General features: G+C 52.9%; 8 protein-coding genes across 8 annotated transcripts; 4 read left to right on the top strand and 4 right to left on the bottom strand.

The window, feature by feature from the left end:
• Positions 1 to 293: 293 nt before the first annotated feature.
• On the top strand, positions 294 to 1,214 carry CKM354_000232300 (uncharacterized protein; the record flags this gene model as incomplete). Its single annotated transcript, XM_044797476.1, has 1 exon — positions 294 to 1,214. The coding sequence occupies one exon, from the start codon at positions 294 to 296 to the stop codon at positions 1,212 to 1,214; it is 921 nt and encodes a 306-aa protein (XP_044653411.1).
• An 818-nt stretch (positions 1,215 to 2,032) lies between these two features.
• Positions 2,033 to 3,346, bottom strand: CKM354_000232200 (uncharacterized protein; the record flags this gene model as incomplete). The annotated part of the gene is made up of 3 exons (XM_044797475.1): positions 2,033 to 2,141; positions 2,210 to 2,533; positions 2,604 to 3,346. The coding sequence occupies 3 exons, from the start codon at positions 3,344 to 3,346 to the stop codon at positions 2,033 to 2,035; spliced, it is 1,176 nt and encodes a 391-aa protein (XP_044653410.1).
• Positions 3,347 to 4,086: 740 nt separating this feature from the next.
• CKM354_000232100 (uncharacterized protein) lies at positions 4,087 to 6,754 on the top strand (the record flags this gene model as incomplete). The annotated part of the gene is made up of 8 exons (XM_044797474.1): positions 4,087 to 4,101; positions 4,164 to 4,283; positions 4,352 to 5,066; positions 5,143 to 5,216; positions 5,272 to 5,426; positions 5,475 to 5,651; positions 5,702 to 6,052; positions 6,106 to 6,754. The coding sequence occupies 8 exons, from the start codon at positions 4,087 to 4,089 to the stop codon at positions 6,752 to 6,754; spliced, it is 2,256 nt and encodes a 751-aa protein (XP_044653409.1).
• A 593-nt stretch (positions 6,755 to 7,347) lies between these two features.
• On the top strand, positions 7,348 to 7,995 carry CKM354_000232000 (uncharacterized protein; the record flags this gene model as incomplete). The annotated part of the gene is made up of 1 exon (XM_044797473.1): positions 7,348 to 7,995. One exon carries the CDS (start codon positions 7,348 to 7,350, stop codon positions 7,993 to 7,995), a length of 648 nt encoding a protein of 215 aa, XP_044653408.1.
• A 477-nt stretch (positions 7,996 to 8,472) lies between these two features.
• Positions 8,473 to 9,234, top strand: CKM354_000231900 (uncharacterized protein; the record flags this gene model as incomplete). The annotated part of the gene is made up of 3 exons (XM_044797472.1): positions 8,473 to 8,522; positions 8,746 to 8,918; positions 8,984 to 9,234. 3 exons carry the CDS (start codon positions 8,473 to 8,475, stop codon positions 9,232 to 9,234), a joined length of 474 nt encoding a protein of 157 aa, XP_044653407.1.
• Positions 9,235 to 9,659: 425 nt separating this feature from the next.
• CKM354_000231800 (uncharacterized protein) lies at positions 9,660 to 11,767 on the bottom strand (the record flags this gene model as incomplete). The annotated part of the gene is made up of 2 exons (XM_044797471.1): positions 9,660 to 11,515; positions 11,587 to 11,767. The coding sequence occupies 2 exons, from the start codon at positions 11,765 to 11,767 to the stop codon at positions 9,660 to 9,662; spliced, it is 2,037 nt and encodes a 678-aa protein (XP_044653406.1).
• A 722-nt stretch (positions 11,768 to 12,489) lies between these two features.
• On the bottom strand, positions 12,490 to 14,080 carry CKM354_000231700 (uncharacterized protein; the record flags this gene model as incomplete). Its single annotated transcript, XM_044797470.1, has 2 exons — positions 12,490 to 13,908; positions 13,958 to 14,080. 2 exons carry the CDS (start codon positions 14,078 to 14,080, stop codon positions 12,490 to 12,492), a joined length of 1,542 nt encoding a protein of 513 aa, XP_044653405.1.
• Positions 14,081 to 15,189: 1,109 nt separating this feature from the next.
• CKM354_000231600 (uncharacterized protein) lies at positions 15,190 to 15,816 on the bottom strand (the record flags this gene model as incomplete). The annotated part of the gene is made up of 1 exon (XM_044797469.1): positions 15,190 to 15,816. One exon carries the CDS (start codon positions 15,814 to 15,816, stop codon positions 15,190 to 15,192), a length of 627 nt encoding a protein of 208 aa, XP_044653404.1.
• Positions 15,817 to 15,872: the final 56 nt, after the last annotated feature.

The raw sequence follows: 15,872 nt of genomic DNA, 5'->3' as shown, positions 1-15,872 counted from the left end.
AAGACGGACGCCAAAGGCTCTTCGTAACGGCTGGCCAGGCTGAGCTTGCGGTCCGAGGCCCATTCCGGGCGATTAGCATGCAGCCATGCGCACAGGCTGTGATAATTGGTTAGCTTTGCATTTGCAGGTACCTAGCGTGATTTGATTGTGCTTTGCTGTCGCCTTCAGGTCAGCCGTCTGTCTCGAAATCTTGCTCAGTCTTTGCTTCACTTGAGCCAAATGTGTGAATTCTTCCCGTGCTCCCACCCTTACACGCGTAACTAGCAAAAATTTCACAATCTTACATTGGAGGGATGACGACCAGACTTCCTCAGGCTCCTATAACGATCGCGCCCCCTTCCTACACCAGAGCTCCAGCATGGGGCTATGCTGTATACCCCCCTCCTACCACAGCTCTCCTAGAGTATAGTGGCGACACTCGACGACTAGGCGACTCTACCCTGAACCTGCCGACCAAAACCACACTCGAACCAGGATTCGTGTTGTACTTTCCGTTCTCTGTCACATTGCCAACAGTAGTAACCTGGCCTACACTGGTCTCCGTACTGAGCGAAGTATATCCCGGAGTTCCTGCCGCCACCACTCCGCCGGCGCTTCTCTATCGAAGTTATTCAAATGTGCCAATACCCTTCGATGAACTCGTCCGGATCACTTCCCCGGTATTCTCCTTTTCTGCTATGGACACATTATACATTCCTCTTGCAGTCAGCGTCGCCCCAAGCGTTGATATGAATCCAGGCATAACAAGTCTCAGGAATGCGGCCCCAGCGGAGCAGACATCTATTATCTCGTCAACTAATGGAAGCATCTCAGCAACACCGAATGATGGAGCCACCACCCTCACGAGCCCACCGGCCATCTTACAAACAGTCACGCCTGGTCCCGAAGATGATGACACTCCTTCCATAGCGACTCTTGCTGGAGGTATAGTCGGAGGTGTCCTAGCCGCTATACTGCTCTGCGGACTGCTCGGTTTCTTCTTCGTTCGACGCAAGAGGTCAAAGCGTTCGGCCTCCGCGACACATGCACATGCTAGCGAAAAAGGCGATCCAAACGCTCCTGGCATAAAATTTGGCATGAAGAAGCAGGAGATGAACAATGCCAATCCGCTTGTTGTAGAAGTTGCAGATTCAAGTGCTATCCCCATCTCAGACCTATGGCTTGCTCCGGGAGGTGGTAAACCTAGATGGTGGCAGCGTCTGGGCTCGAAATAGGTTCGAGTGTGGCAGGATGGCAAGATCGCTCGCGACATGAGATGGACGCTGGTACACGGACCGTCGAAGTCGCAGGCTCCAACGTGACAAGATAGTAAAAGTGCTTATCGCCGAAGGAGAACGATAGCTCAGTCGTCAGGCTCTTCAGTACCATGTTCGAGCAGGTCAAGATGCATGTGAAGCAATATCGTGGAGCGGAGCCACGGAATTTGTCGCATCGATGAATGGATCACATCGAGAATTTGCAGGAGATTGGAAATTCTTTGGCCAGGAAATCGATGAAGTTGTGCGCATAAAGAGGACGGAGGATCCTGGACGGCGCCATTTTGTCTCAATACCCGCAAGCTGAAGCCAAGGTGAAATTGGTGCGGATGAAAAGGGTTCGGAGCAGTTGGCAAGCCCTGTCTTGTTACGAGTAGCACCACTGCCATTAGCGAGCGAGAGTGAAGAAGAAGAATTCGGACGAGAAGTGCAGCAAACGATTTATGTCTTCGAGGAAAAGAGGCCCATGATCAAAAGCATCAGGAAGGTCGTCAAGGATGAGATGACATCGGGCAAAGGCCCGTCGGTTCGATTGGAGGGCATTCGACGAGAACCTTAGCAGCAAGCGATCATGGCAGGAAGGAATGCGTGTGATCCTCATGTAGGCTCGAACGTCGATGAGCTCAACAATAGTCTGTCGTATGGTCAATGAATAGATTCTGTCGCTGTCGTGATGACTCGTCGTCTGAGGTTGGGTGATGAGTGTCAAATGAGACCTGCCAAACACTTCGTAAATCATGATATTGTGTGCACTCATCCAAACGTGAAGCGTCCAATCAAAGTTTCTCGCGCTTCAAATCCACCCACTTCATCACACCAGTCTTCGGATCGCAGTTCACGTAATCGAAATGTGCTTCGCCAGCTTTGAAGATCCAGACTTCGTGCCTATTTGCCACAGTCAGTCACATCATCTCACAGCCCAGCACGATCCCAAACGCAAGGCTAACACTCACCAAGTCATGAACTTTCTATTCTCACCAAACTCCTTCGCATGTTTCATCATACCATTAAAAATCTTCAAATGGCTCGGATGTCGACTACTCCATTTTTCCAGATCTTTCCAATTCTTATGGAACCCCGCTCCGCATGTTTCGAGTATTGGACTACCTTTTTTGTCGAGGTTTTGGAGGAAACGTAAGCCGATCGTGCCTGTTTCTTCGGGGTGGGTCCAGAGGTAATCCATGCCGCCCATGAGGGCTTCTTGGAGTTTGGTTTCGTAGGCTTCGCGTTCGTCGGGTGGGCAGAGGGCCCACCATTGGCCGGAGCGGATGTGGCACCTGGGATTAAGGAAAAGAGGGTGTTAGGTAAAAGTGAGGAAGTATGACTGCAAATACATCTCAAACTTACATATTATCGTAATTCGTTCCTGTCAATCTCTCGCCAAAACCGACTGGCTCTGAGGAAGGAGTGGGGATGTCCTTCGGTGTCTCGAAGAGGTCGTGAGCTGATGCAGGAATACGATCACGTCCTGCGCCCCAGTATGCTGTCAATTCATGGGCTGGCTGCTCTACACCTGTTAATTGCGCAAGACCTGGCTTGTGGTCCAATCGAGCATAATTCGTTTCGAGTCTCTCGACTGGTGCGGCGAAGTGCTCGAGCCATATTCCGATGTCCTGCTTGCTGCCGCCCAGGCTTTGCCATATTTCGGGCAAGTCGAGCTTCTGTAATGTAGCTTCGAAATCTGATTGGCTTGTCCAATATGCTACCCACACCTTGGAGTCGACTAGGTCGAAGCCATGAGTGACCCGGAATGTGTCTACTGCTGGTGGCCTGTTCGCATCAAGTATGCTGTCGATGATTTCTTCTGCCTCTTGGCGTTTCTGTGCTTCGTTTTTGTGGCTCTGCACACCGATGTATAGCGTATACACGTGGCTGACTTCACGTGGCAACTTCAGAGTCCATCTGGGAACGGGAGGTTTGTGGCCATTGGGTCTTTTGAGTGGGTACGTTCGGCTTTCTATGGGCTCGACAGATCCCATTGTGCTGTACTGAGAGGTGAAGCTGTGATTTACCCTGGCCCTGTACGCTATTTTACACGGTCTGGCCCGCGTGGTTGCTGAGATCAATCTTTGGAGTGATTGTCGGGTCATTGTTTTTGGCAACGATGTCATACGTCGGCAGGAGCGATGTGCTTGTCAGGACTTGGCGCTTCGTGTTTCGGCAGGCAGCCGGGACGAAGGCACCACTGCAAGCACCAGGTGATCACATTGCCGACCCTCATCATCTTCAATAGCCTCTCCTTCACCCGTCTCAGACGATAATGTGTTCGTATCAGCCAGCTCGGAGGCGCTCCGGAGAAACGACATTCGACTCCGAATCTGCTTCGGATGCGCGGACCCCGGACCGAGGGCTGATCGACAATCATACAGCTTGCAGCATGTAGACGATGCAACTATGATGGGAACTCGTCGCCATGCCAAGTCCAGTAATCGCACCTCCCATCTCACCGCACTCAACGCGCTGCGGCCCTCCGAATGAGCATCTCCGGCGCGCCGGACGAAGACGTCGACTCGGCCCAGACTGCCGGGAGGACCTGGCTGTCCTGCCCATCGCTCTCAACGGCAAGACGGCTAAGTTACAGTACGACGAGAGGAGCGAGCATTGGCCCTGCGAAAATGTATTGCTCTGCATGAGGGCCTGGTCCCGTCACACTTCGGCGTGGGCTCCGGCGCGGTCTTCACTCCTGCGTCGTCGTGACTGCCGCTCACCACGCCACTCATCGCCCGTTGCAGCTGCCCGTCGGCCTCTTTGGGCCTGGGTCTTTGCCATATTTGAAGCGCAATGAGCCAACCCACCGCCGTCGCTCGTCTCGACGTCGCGTGCCCACAGCATGTCCGGGCAAGAGGTGCCTTCTGCTCCGCTTCAGTCTGCGTCGAGTCCCCGACCTGGCTGACTCTGTGCTGCTAGGATGCGAGCGACACACTGCTCAGACGTGTGTCCGAAGCCAAAACGCAGCTCGCCGTTACCCGCGCACAACGCGGCGTCGTTACAGCCGCCTGCAACTACTGTCGCGTGAAGAAAGTCAAGGTACTCTTCGTCTCGCATCTTCGTACATGGGCATCTTGCGGGGACATCTTCTGACATCGAGATACAAGTGCGATGCCCAGCGGCCCTGCTCAACGTGCGTGAAGCGCAACTTGGACTGCCACTATGAGACCACCGGCTCCGAAACCCATTCCCAGGCAAGCAAACGCAAGCACGACGAACTGAGTCGATCGCATGACACGCATGCCCAGCTGTTCCAGCTGCTGGCGACTTGCCCCGGCACAACAGCCGCCGACATCTACCAACGCATCCGAGCGGGCGACCGTCCTGGAGACATCGTCGCCCAATTCACCCAGCCGCATGATGGGCGCGCTCCCACAACGCCTGTACAGCGCGCCGTCCGACAACTCTTCCTCACCACCTTGGCACATGGCACGGGCTCGCTGTTTGACATGGTCCGACTTGCCATGTGGGCACTCGACCCGACCTTGAACATCCAACTGCCTGACTTCCCTGATCTCCTCCTCTTTCGCAATCGCGTCGCTCACATCCACCGTGTCGAGGCCATACTGCTCAGGTCTTCAGGCCTGACCACGCCCTTATCTGCGCTATCGACCAGCCCCGTCGCGCAGCGGGCAGACAGCGGGTTTGTCACCGATTCCAGCGACTGCGTCAGCCGCGAAAACCGCGCCGTGCATCAGGTTCCAGCTAGTCCATGGCTCGCCATCACGGACAATGACGAAGCAGTAACGCACCTCGTCTCCTTATTCCTCGCCTGGATCAATCCGAGCTGGCGCTTCGTGGAGCAGGACCTGTTCCTACAGGGTAAGTGTGCGAGCAGATAACATCACGACACCTTCTTGCCCCGGAAGCCTTCTAACGTGAGTCCTGCTTCGCCAAGGTATGCGCTCTCGCGCTCTAGAATCGCCCTTCTGCTCGCCGCTTCTGGTCAACAGTATATGCGCAATTGCGTGTGTAAGTCACCATTCGCAGATCAAGCCGAGCATCGCTCATGCTCACGACATGTCAGCTGCATTCTGAGCACGATATCGCATTCGTAGGCGGCGACAGAGACAGAGTTACTCGGGGTCAACACTTTCGCAACCAAGCTTTGCGCTTGTGGTCCCTCGAGCAAAGTGGCACGACACTGACCAAGATTCAAGCTCTTTGCATTTTGAGTCTGGAGTAAGCCCAGCTTTGGACACGCCCCGCCAATAATACTGACGCGCACAGCTCCAATTATCGTGCTATGGACAAGCAAGGCCTAGGCCTAATCCCGATCGCCATTCAGCTGAACAATGAGCTTCCGTTTCATTCCTCGTCAGCGTGGTGCGTCAGGCGAGGTGTCTCGGAGCAAGACTACGTCAGAGCGAGACTTGCGGCTCATTGGTGCGCCATATGTACACACATGTGAGTGATACGTACCGTCTAATCGGCCATGTTGTAGCTGACGAAATCAGAATCATGAGGCTTGCGTTCATGAACGATATGACAGCCAGGCCGATCGAGTCAGACGTTCCCAAAATTCACAAGGTATTCCAAGATGATGTGGATCTATGGATAGCGTACCCATTGTCCATCGACGCAGTACCTCATCGATCAACCCTCTACTTGCGAGAGAGATGCACACTTGCGGGTATCTTCAAAGACATACACACCTTGATATTTGCGGACAAGCACAAAAAGACCAACGTCCGAGAATTTCTCGACGGTGTGGATCGCCTGTCATCGAGGATGAACAACTGGTTCGAGCGTCTCCCTTTCGAGTTGCAATACGAGTGGCCGATGTGTGTGGCTATCTGGGAACTACAGTAGGTCAACTTATGCTTCCGGCTACATCGCCTTCGCTAATCATGCCATGTAGCGCATCATATCTCAGCACTGGCATGACGCTCCGCCTTGTTGCGAGGAACAGATGTTTGCAAGAGGCAGAGGAAGTAGAACAGCAACCAAGCTCGCCCGACGAATCAGACGCTGCGGATGCCATGCAGCGAACGGCGCACGACGGCCTCACCAGAGCGCTCGCACTGGCATACAAGGCCGCCCAAATGCTTCGAGACTTTCGTGAGCGGTACGGACTGAAGATCACCCCTGCTTGGCTCCTTCAGCTTCAAGCAGTTGCCGCAAGCGTTCTCGTTCTTGACAAGGACCTGAAAGTTCACCCCATATCGACACCTGATGAGCACGTTGCGGCCTCGCACAGCCCCATTGCAAATTCTCACACCGCTTTTGACGAAGTGTTCAGATGTCTTTTGGGTACCGCCGTGGAAGTCATGATCGCTCGGGCCATTGCGCGTATGATATATCATACTGCGCTCGAGCAGAAGATTATTCTGTCGCGCTCCTCGAGGGCTATGCTGCAAATCATGGCTGAAACTGCTTGGCGGCCTTCGGATTTGTCGCTATTGAATTCGGCGTTTCCGGATTTTACGACGGTTAGCGGGGATGAAGAGAGTGATGCGAGTCGTGGGCTTGGGGAGCTGTTGTCCAAGTGGGAAAAGACGGATGTATGAGATGAAACAACTGGAGGAGGGTGGCAGCATATGTGTCTTGAGAGATGAGGGATGTTAATGTATAAATACTCGAGGCAACAACTACGACTGAATATTAGATGGTTGGTATGAATTATGATACCCGGTTACGGATCAGGTCTACCCTTTGAGAGAAGGATGTTATGGATATAGTTCGAGGCATTGAAGGTAATGTGCTTCTATTGCCCTCTCATCCAGAACTTCGGTCACTCATGTACGGAGTTGGACTCAGATTTCGGAGTTACGCAAGAAATGCCAAGTGACAAGTTCGGCATTTGCATACGAGTCGGCCCAAGAAGCTAGTGGAGAGCTTTTGCCTCGTGTTAGTCATTCCATTGAGAGACTCCGTCATACGAACTTCCATAAACAGACAGCTCTGTGCGACCATTGCATGTTTTAAGAACTAGATTTCCGCTAAAATCAACTGATTGGAATTTCATTCAAATCCCACACATTCAGAAGAGAACGGCGTCTCTCCCTCAAGACCAATTCCGAAACCCTCCCAGAACTTACAAGAAAGAAGCTCAACAGTCCCAAAAGAACAAGAATAAGGACAAGAACAAGTACCGCAAAAAATGCCCATCATCGCCCTTCCCGCCGAAGATGAAGATATCCCCCGTCTCTTCGAAATCGCCTGCCTAGCATTCGCCCGCAACGAACATGTCTGGGATATCATGTGGCCCTCACACTGGACACCCGAAGGACGAGCCGCAGGCGCAGCTCGGATGCTAGAAATTAAACAAACAACTCCTTCAACGACTTATTTGAAAGCTGTTGACACCGAAACGAATGAAATTGTCGGAATGGCGAAATGGAACTTATGGGAAAATCATAGAATTACTTCATCAGAGCCTAAGAAGGAATGGTATGGGAATGATGAGAAAGAATGGAGGTATGCGAAGGGGATTTTGGAGAGTTTTTTGAGGGAGAGGAATCAAGCTATTGAGGAGAGAGGTGGGACGTTGGTGAATTTGGATTGTTTGACTGTGGATCCGAAGTGGCAGAGGAAGGGGGTGGGAGAGGTTTTGGTTAAGTGGGGGATTGATGAGGCGGATCGGAGGGGGGTTGAGGCGGTTGTGGAGAGTTCGGTGTTTGGGAGGAGGTTGTATGAGAAGAATGGGTTTGTTTGGCAGAGGGATGTTGTGGTGGGGGTTGAGGGGAGTGAGTGGGAGGGACGGCCGAAAGGGGGGTTTGCGTGGTTGGTTAGGCCGAAGAGGGGGTAGGTGGAGGGAGATGTTTGTGGTTTTGTAGAGGAGGGAGGTGCATTTTGAGGGAGATGGTGTAGAGGATAGAGATAGAGAGTCGGGAGTGTCGAATTTCGTGCTTTCCTCAATGAGCTTCATTTCGCTGCGCGAAGAGCCCACAACTCAATGCTGAGACGGTCGATTCTTCTCATTGATTCGTTTCGCACCTGAAATGTCGTTAGAAGTGAATGGAAAAATGCATGTTGTCACAGCATGAAGCTCATCATCCAGCAGCCAAAAATTGTCTGTGCTGGCTTGGCGTTGCGCTCCGAACTTCTGCGTCCCGCAAACGTGACCATCGTCGACCGCACCTCACCCTCTCGCCCGCCCGTCTGTCGATGAAAGTGCTGGCATAAACGAGCAGCATCCGAGGCAGTTTCACATCACCCACCAACTCTCCCATCACCGCATCTGTCGAGGCTTCTGCCGCGACAGCCCAACTCCCGCCCGCCCGCCATGGATCACGAGAAGCTTGCACGCATGCAAAATGCTGTGCGTATTGGTATGTCCGCCCGCACCGCCGCCCACACTTTCGCGCGCGCTTGAAATAGCGCTCCTGAGCTCTGCTGACTTATTTGTAGGGTAAGTCGAGTTGATTTCGTCCTTTTATTCCGTCTACACGAGTTCCCGTTTCCGCGCTTGGCCTTCAGAGCTCCGCCCATCTCACACGACTCGAGGACGCCCAATGAACATGCGAAGGAGCAAATATCTGACAGTGATGTGATACAGTGGCAAGGGAACTCCGCGAAGAAAGGTCAAGAAGGTCAACAGGACCGGCGGCGGTGATGACAAGAAGCTCCAGGCTGCCCTCAAGAAGATGAACGTGCAGCCAATCCCAGCCATTGAGGAGGTGAACATGTTCAAGCAGGACGGCAACGTCATCCACTTCTCCGCACCAAAGGGTGAGTACAACAGAAAACCGAGTCTCTGCAAACGAGAGAGGGCAGCAGATACTGATCATGACCAGTCCACGCCTCCGTCCCATCCAACACCTTCGCCATCTACGGCAACGGCGAGGACAAGGAGCTCACCGAGCTCGTCCCAGGTATCCTCAACCAGCTCGGCCCAGACTCATTAGCCTCTCTCCGAAAGCTGGCCGAGAGCTACCAGAGCATGCAGAAGAGCGCCGAGGGCGAGGACAAGAAAGACGATGACGATGATGAGATACCGGATCTCGTCGAGGGCGAGAACTTTGAGAGCAAGAACGACGTCGAGTAGATTGATGCTCCCCCAGCCAGTCTGCGACGCACCCGATCACCCCATTGGGCTAGTTTAGCTAAGCTACTACTACTACCACGGCCACTACAAAAAAGCAGGCGCGCTCTCTGAAACTATGAAATGACCGAAACGGGCCCGCTTTTCTTGTTTTCGTTGTCTTTTGTGAACTCGGGCATGGGGATCAAACAACTCGGCATCTCGTTTGCGGGAATTTGTACATGCTCGGTGGGAGTGGTATTGCTGTATATTAGGTTATGCGGCATTGAGAGTATGGTTTTCGTTCATGATGGAATATGCATGGAATCGTGCTCTCTCATACCTTCTTCCCTTCCTCCAACAATTTTGCGGCTCACTGTTCGCATAACAACCCCCCTCTACCGTTCCCTTACACACGACTGAGAAATGCCACGCAGTACCTACTGACTTCACAAACCCCTTCTCGCCTCATCCAAAATCTCCCCCGGAACCACAGGTCTCCTCTCCCACGCTGCCTTCCAATCTCCTTCTCGCCAGTTCTCCAGATTCTGTCCCGGAATCGCAAACACTCCCGTCGCGAAAACGGTAACCGAACCAGGCTCTAAATCCTGCTGTAAAATCGGCAAAAGCGTCCTGGGTTCAATGAGATTACTATTAGCATCAGGTTCAATAACTCTACCTGATCGAGAAGTTGAACTAAGGAGCTCCACGATGCCGGAAACGCCGGCACGAGGGGATACAACAAGGGCAGAATTTGGAGTTGTTTGAGTTCCACCTTGAGTCGCCATCGCTGTTGTTGAAGCATCGCTCGCAAAAGGTAAAAGAAACCTTCCATCGATTTCATTCGTTCCTTTGATCGCGAAGCCGCCTTCGGCGGATTGGAGCCATCGACCTGTTTCAACGCGATGAACGCGAATGTGCCAGTTTGCGAAGTCTTTGCTGGTTGGAGGGATGAGCCAGGTGGTGATTTTGACGTCTTTCCAGGGTCGTGAGATGGATCTTAGGATTGGGATTTCGGTCGTCTGTTCGCTTCCGGGGACTTTGAGGATTGTTGCATCTTCGACATCCCGTCTTAATTTCCATAACTCTCCCTCGGGCTCATCGCAAAACGCCAAAGCGCTTTCGGGAACGAATTGTTCGAGGGTATGAGAGCCTGTGGGGACTGAGTAGCCGAATGAAGCTGAGTATGCGAAGTGACCGTATTTGGCTTGGGTGGATTTGAGTGGGTAGTGGCATTTTTGGCCGGAGGAGAGGAGGTATGTGTGCGAGCCGCTGTTGATGAGGATGTGTTTGGGTTGCTCGAGCGCTTTGATCGAGGGGATCAGAGACGATTCGTTCTGTGGATGTAATGGATGCGGTGCTTCTTCGCTAGACCAGAAAGGATGTTGTTCTGGCACTGCGAGGCAGAGAAATGCGAGCATGCACCAGTAAGGCGAGCCGGGAGAGTTGTAATTTTCCGCGAGGTAGTAGTTCGGATATGTGTACCCGATGTTCAGCATCCCGTTTGGCTGGAAGATGTGAGGAAATTGGCTCCACCAGCGTAGATTTCTCAAAATCAGTCCCTTGATGATTCCCCAAGTCAACGGCTCCGGAGGCTCAACATCCGCAAACGCAAACGCAGACCAAAAGGCAATCGTCGCGAACCGGTATGTCAAGCTCCTTCCGAACGGAATTGAGTGTCCAGAAATCGGATCTTGATAATGCACGAAATCCAGCGCGAACTCCCTCGCTCGTTGTCGATAAAGCTCACATCTTTTAGGATCGAAATCTGCCGCCAGCTTGGAGTAAAGCAACTGCAACAACTGGATAGCAAAAGAACCAGAATAGTAGTCCATTTGTGTATACCACTCTCCAGGCCCATCATTACTCCATCCTCCACCTCGATGGAACGTATCAAGGTGTTCCACATCTGCTCGAATGCGTTCCATATTATACGCTTCACTTCCATTCGCTTTCAACCCCAAATTCGCAAACACGCGGAACCAGAGCCAATTCGTATTCGGCATTTCCTTGTCATTCATACTTCCGATCCAGTTCTCGACATTTCGTTTCTGGGCATCTGTCAAAGAATCCCAGAATTTCGAGCCAGCGATGGCGAGAGTGAAGCCAATGGGACAGGATTCTACCATTCGTTGATCGAGATCTTGCATGTGGCCCCAGAATTCTGGTGAGGAAGGATCGGTGCCGGAGATCAGACCTTGAACCCAGAGAGCGTGATTCGGATAAGGGTCGCCGCTGGCGAGGAGGGAGGAGAGGCCCCATAGTGGACGAGCGAAGCCTTCGATTTGGGCGGCGGTTTCGTCGACTGTGGGTTTCGCGGTGTCTGCGTTAGTATGCTGTTTCTTTTACATTTTGTGGGAGCTGGGCTGAATGTACATTTCGTCCCCGTCCCGCCAACTCTCACCAAAGCCCTCTCCTTCGAGAACCCTGCTTCCAAAGGATCGAGAAGTGCTTTACACGCTTCAATGACATCTTCTCGTGTCTTGAACGCGTTCTGTGAAAATCGATGAGAAGGAAAAGGCTGGTTGCTTTCTGCAACAAGATGTGTGGTCGACATCTTGTTTCACCAGTCAATCAAGTGCTTAGTAGAAAGTGGGCAGTGATGAGGAAGTATAGAGGAAGGGAAAGATTAGAGAGGATAGCCGCGTGTCGTGACACAATACTTCTAACTTGTGTATTTGCTGGAGAAAGCTCAAGAGCTTATTGCCTATTCCAGTCGTGGTTATCCGTTTCATCATTCGCCGAAACACATCAAGAACAGCCTACGGGAGGCAATGCAGTTGGCGGCTAAAGTGATGAGTTGCTGGAGAGGAGGAGAAGCTGGGGTGAAGTTTGGGGGTCAACAAAATGTGGAGAGACGTTGTCGCGCGGACGGGCCGAATCGGACAGAGCACCTTCTTGCCCTGTGAACCTTATGCTCTGCATCACGAAGTTACGATTGGAACGCGACAGTATGGCAAGACATTATGTTCTGGACGCAAAGAACTGATAAAGGTGACCTTTTCTGCTTGAAGTCGCCTCGTCATACTCCTCTCATTTCTTGCTGTTACGACAGTCATCTATTTACAATAAGAATCCTGGGGTCGATTAAGGGCAGTCGAATGTCTCCATAGCGGAAAATAGTATTGTGATGTCGCTCTCGTTAGATCTTGTTTCTCGTCAAAATCGCACCTTTGGTATCCTGTACGCCTGTGCTTTCCCCAAACGGTTGTTACGCTGTCACGCTGTTACGCTCATCATGCTCGAGTCTCATTTCTCCTTCATTCACTCCTTCCTCGTTTAAGAGGTATCTGTATCCGGTCGATGCTCGGCAGAGGTCTCCCGTAAAGTCTCCGGGAATGTCCTCCTGGGCTCGACCGGTGTGGCCTCCGCGATTCTGATGCTAGGTAGTCGGCTGATCGCTGGTAGTGACGGTGCACCAGTATTTGACTCCGTCTGCTCTGCTGATGGGCTCGGCGCCGACACGGGAGAGATTCGCAGCTCAGGTCTGCGGTCGTCGATGGGTGATGTATAAGGTGGTGCTTCTTCAAAACCGCCATCGTAGGTGGGAGGATCGACATGCGGGATAGGCTCATCACCCATGTCACCACTATATTGACTTGTATCGATTGAAGGTCGCACGGGAGCCGTGTTGGTGGTCGAGGATCTACTTCGACCGCCGATCGGAGTATGGTTTAGCGACCCGTTCCGTGAGTGGTTGGCCCCGTTCAGAGTAACTATCTCGAAGTCGCTGCCTGCTCGTCCAAATGGCGGTAGATCGGCCAGGTCCACAATCGAGGCTTCGTCATCGGAGACATCCATGTTAGAGCCTGTCTGTGATACTTGCGATCGGTTGCGATGATGGGTCGAATATGGCCTAGACTCTTGTGTGTTCCAGGGTCGCAGGCTTGCACCGTGTATGCTCGCAGCAGAGTCCAGCAGAGGCCTACTATCGGAGTCGTGCGAGTTTGCTCGAATTCTGCTTCCATCATGCCTTGCCACACCCAGGTCGGCGTAGCTCACGCTGCTAACCCGTCGCTCTCTCGCACCCATGGCAGCCTGATGTTGTGCTATCATAGCAGTTGCACCAGCGCGTTCGCGAAGTCGTTGTGCTTCGCGGCCTTCCTGTCGTATCCGCTCCACCTCAGCGAAATCTCCTCGTGCTCTTGCCTCGTTCCGCCGTCTTCTTCGATCCTCACGTTCTGCCACCTCCTCTCTACGTTGCTGGCGAATTTGGAACAGGCTCTCCATCTCTTCCTCGCGGCGCGCCTCCTCTTCGTGTTCTGTCTCTGGCAGTTCAAGTACCACATCGACTCCATCTCTTTCTCCTTCGCGAGCCAGGACCTGTTCATTCTCACGAGCTGAACTGGAGTACGCTGGTAGTGTCATGACCGAGCGCACGCTCGTGTGACGATCCACGCCAGCATCGCCTGCTCCATCTGCCTGCGCTCTCTCTACATCTGTGGAGAGGTTGCCCTGACTGTTGCGGGCATTCGAGCCGGCAGTTTGCATCTGCACGGACGGTGTATATGATGTATCCTGCAACGAGGAGCTGTAGTTTCCCTTAGTCGACAGTCCTTTGGGCCGCCATGCCTTCCAGCGGCTCTTGAGATATTGCGTCGGTACATATTTGGGGTTCTCGTGTCGTCTGCGCAAGGATCGTAATCCGATGTAGGCACTTATGCTCGCTAGTATGACAGCAACGACGGCGATAACGACCTGCAAGCGGTCAGCACGCGATTATCTCGCGATCCCCAATTCCACCTACGATAATGATAATGGTGGAGTTGCTCCTGCCATTGTTGTTTGTTGCGTCACTCTGCGGGTTTGTGCTGTTGTTGTTCTGGCGGATGTGCAGAGTGGGAGCGTGTTGATCGGCGGGAAGCAGCATGGCGATTCAGCACCGATGCGCCGAAGAGCGTTGCTATCGCATGGGCGTCTAGCGGTTTGCTGTGAGGTTCTGAGAAGGCTCGCTGCAGAGTGTGGCCGTGCACACACAACTGCTGTCGCAATCCACAACAGCCGCCGCGCGAAGAACAGCGATCGGAGGGGGACGGCGACTGGTAACAGGGCAGAAGGTCGAATGCACGCCGCGGGTGCTGAGCGAGCTGACGCGCGGCTGAAGGTTCGTTGTGCGTTCGAGTTGGCGGTGCAACGCAGGAAGTGACTCTGCAGCAGCGAGAAGTCGGTTGTGTATTCCAATGGTTGTAGATTGTACGTTTCAGCAAGAATGCGGCCGTTATGGTGCAGATTGTGGGAGGAGAGGGCTGGTGTTTCGAAAAGACTCTGGCCATTGCACAGGTCGCTTCACGTGGCGGCAAGGCGGTGCACGCTCAGCACGCGAAGTGGGTTCCTCCCGGATGCCAAAAACAGGCTCTCTAGACGAACTTTATGCACGCGCTGTGCTGCTCCACTCCACACCTCAGCCTCGACATCCTACTTCGATGAACCATTCGTTCAAGTAACGTCACGTCGCTCATTTCTCTGCATGCCCAGCCCTCTCGACGGCACATCATCGACTGTGAGCAGTACTTCCTCGTACAGCTTGCAATCCCGATCGAGCTGTCTCTTGTGCCACAAGGCTGCACTGCGGTGTGACGAGGACCGCCGACTTGCTGCACACACAACCAGATGCGACTTGACCAGAGGGCTCAGTATTCAGTATAACATCTAGCAGAACCACAGAATGCTGCGGTGCTTAAACTTGCTATTGCCGCTTAGTCCCACATGCACGTCCGTGTGCGCAAAGTTACGCGACTAAAGGATTCATCGATCATCCTTCAGGCACCCCATCACGAGTCTTTCCAGGCCATTCAGGCGTACCAGCTCGAAGTGTATCGTATTTGAATCAAAAAAACTCTCTACAAGAACAGCACTCATATCTAGGAGAGACTAACACCGGAAGCAGGTTCAGCAATCATTACTATTCACGCACTAAAAAACCGCGAATTCGAAACAACTTCATCGAATATTGCCCACAACATCTTCATCAGCCTTCCCTCACCGCACCAACCTAACCAAACTCTCATCGTCCTCTATATCCTCATCATATTTCCCTTCATCGTACTGCTCAAACTCCTCCTCCTCTTCCTCATCCTCCACCTCCTCATCCCGCTCCTCATCCCCGCTCGCCTCAGGCGTCTCATCCCTCCCCAACACATCCCTCCTCGCAATCAACAACCCCCGATCCCTAACCGCAATTCTCCTAACCGCAAAATTGAATGCCTTCCGTGCATTAAATCCCAAACTCCTCGGGTTATCATAATTCCTGAAAACCCAATCATTCAGCTCCCAGTACGGAATTCCTTGGCGAGGAATATGCTCGTGCATGCGTCTGGTACTGTACGGGAGACGTGGTAAATCGGATGTTCCTGGGGCTGTCATGCGAGGGACGCGGGGATTGGGGCCTTGGTAGGCCCAGGAGGGTGGAGGGCTGGAGTTGATGGGGGAGGGTTCGAGGAGTTCGAGGAATTGTTGGTGTTGGGCTGCGGGAGGAGATGGAGGAGGGCCTAGTGGTACTCGTCTACCAAGGCGCCTGGGCTGCTTGGAGATTCTGCCAGATCGGGTTTTGGGTTCTGGGGAGTTTGACGCTTTGCGTTTTCCGTTGTTGGTCTTTTTTGGTTGCATCGTGGCTAGAATTCTACTAATGTAGCGATATGTTAGGAAAGACTCAAGTATTGCAG

Source organism: Cercospora kikuchii (assembly GCF_019650295.1).
Source record: "Cercospora kikuchii DNA, contig_00002, whole genome shotgun sequence".
Lineage (NCBI taxonomy): Eukaryota > Fungi > Ascomycota > Dothideomycetes > Mycosphaerellales > Mycosphaerellaceae > Cercospora > Cercospora kikuchii.
The sequence above is the reverse complement of the archived record's forward strand: the minus strand, read 5'-3'. Positions and strand labels throughout refer to the sequence as shown.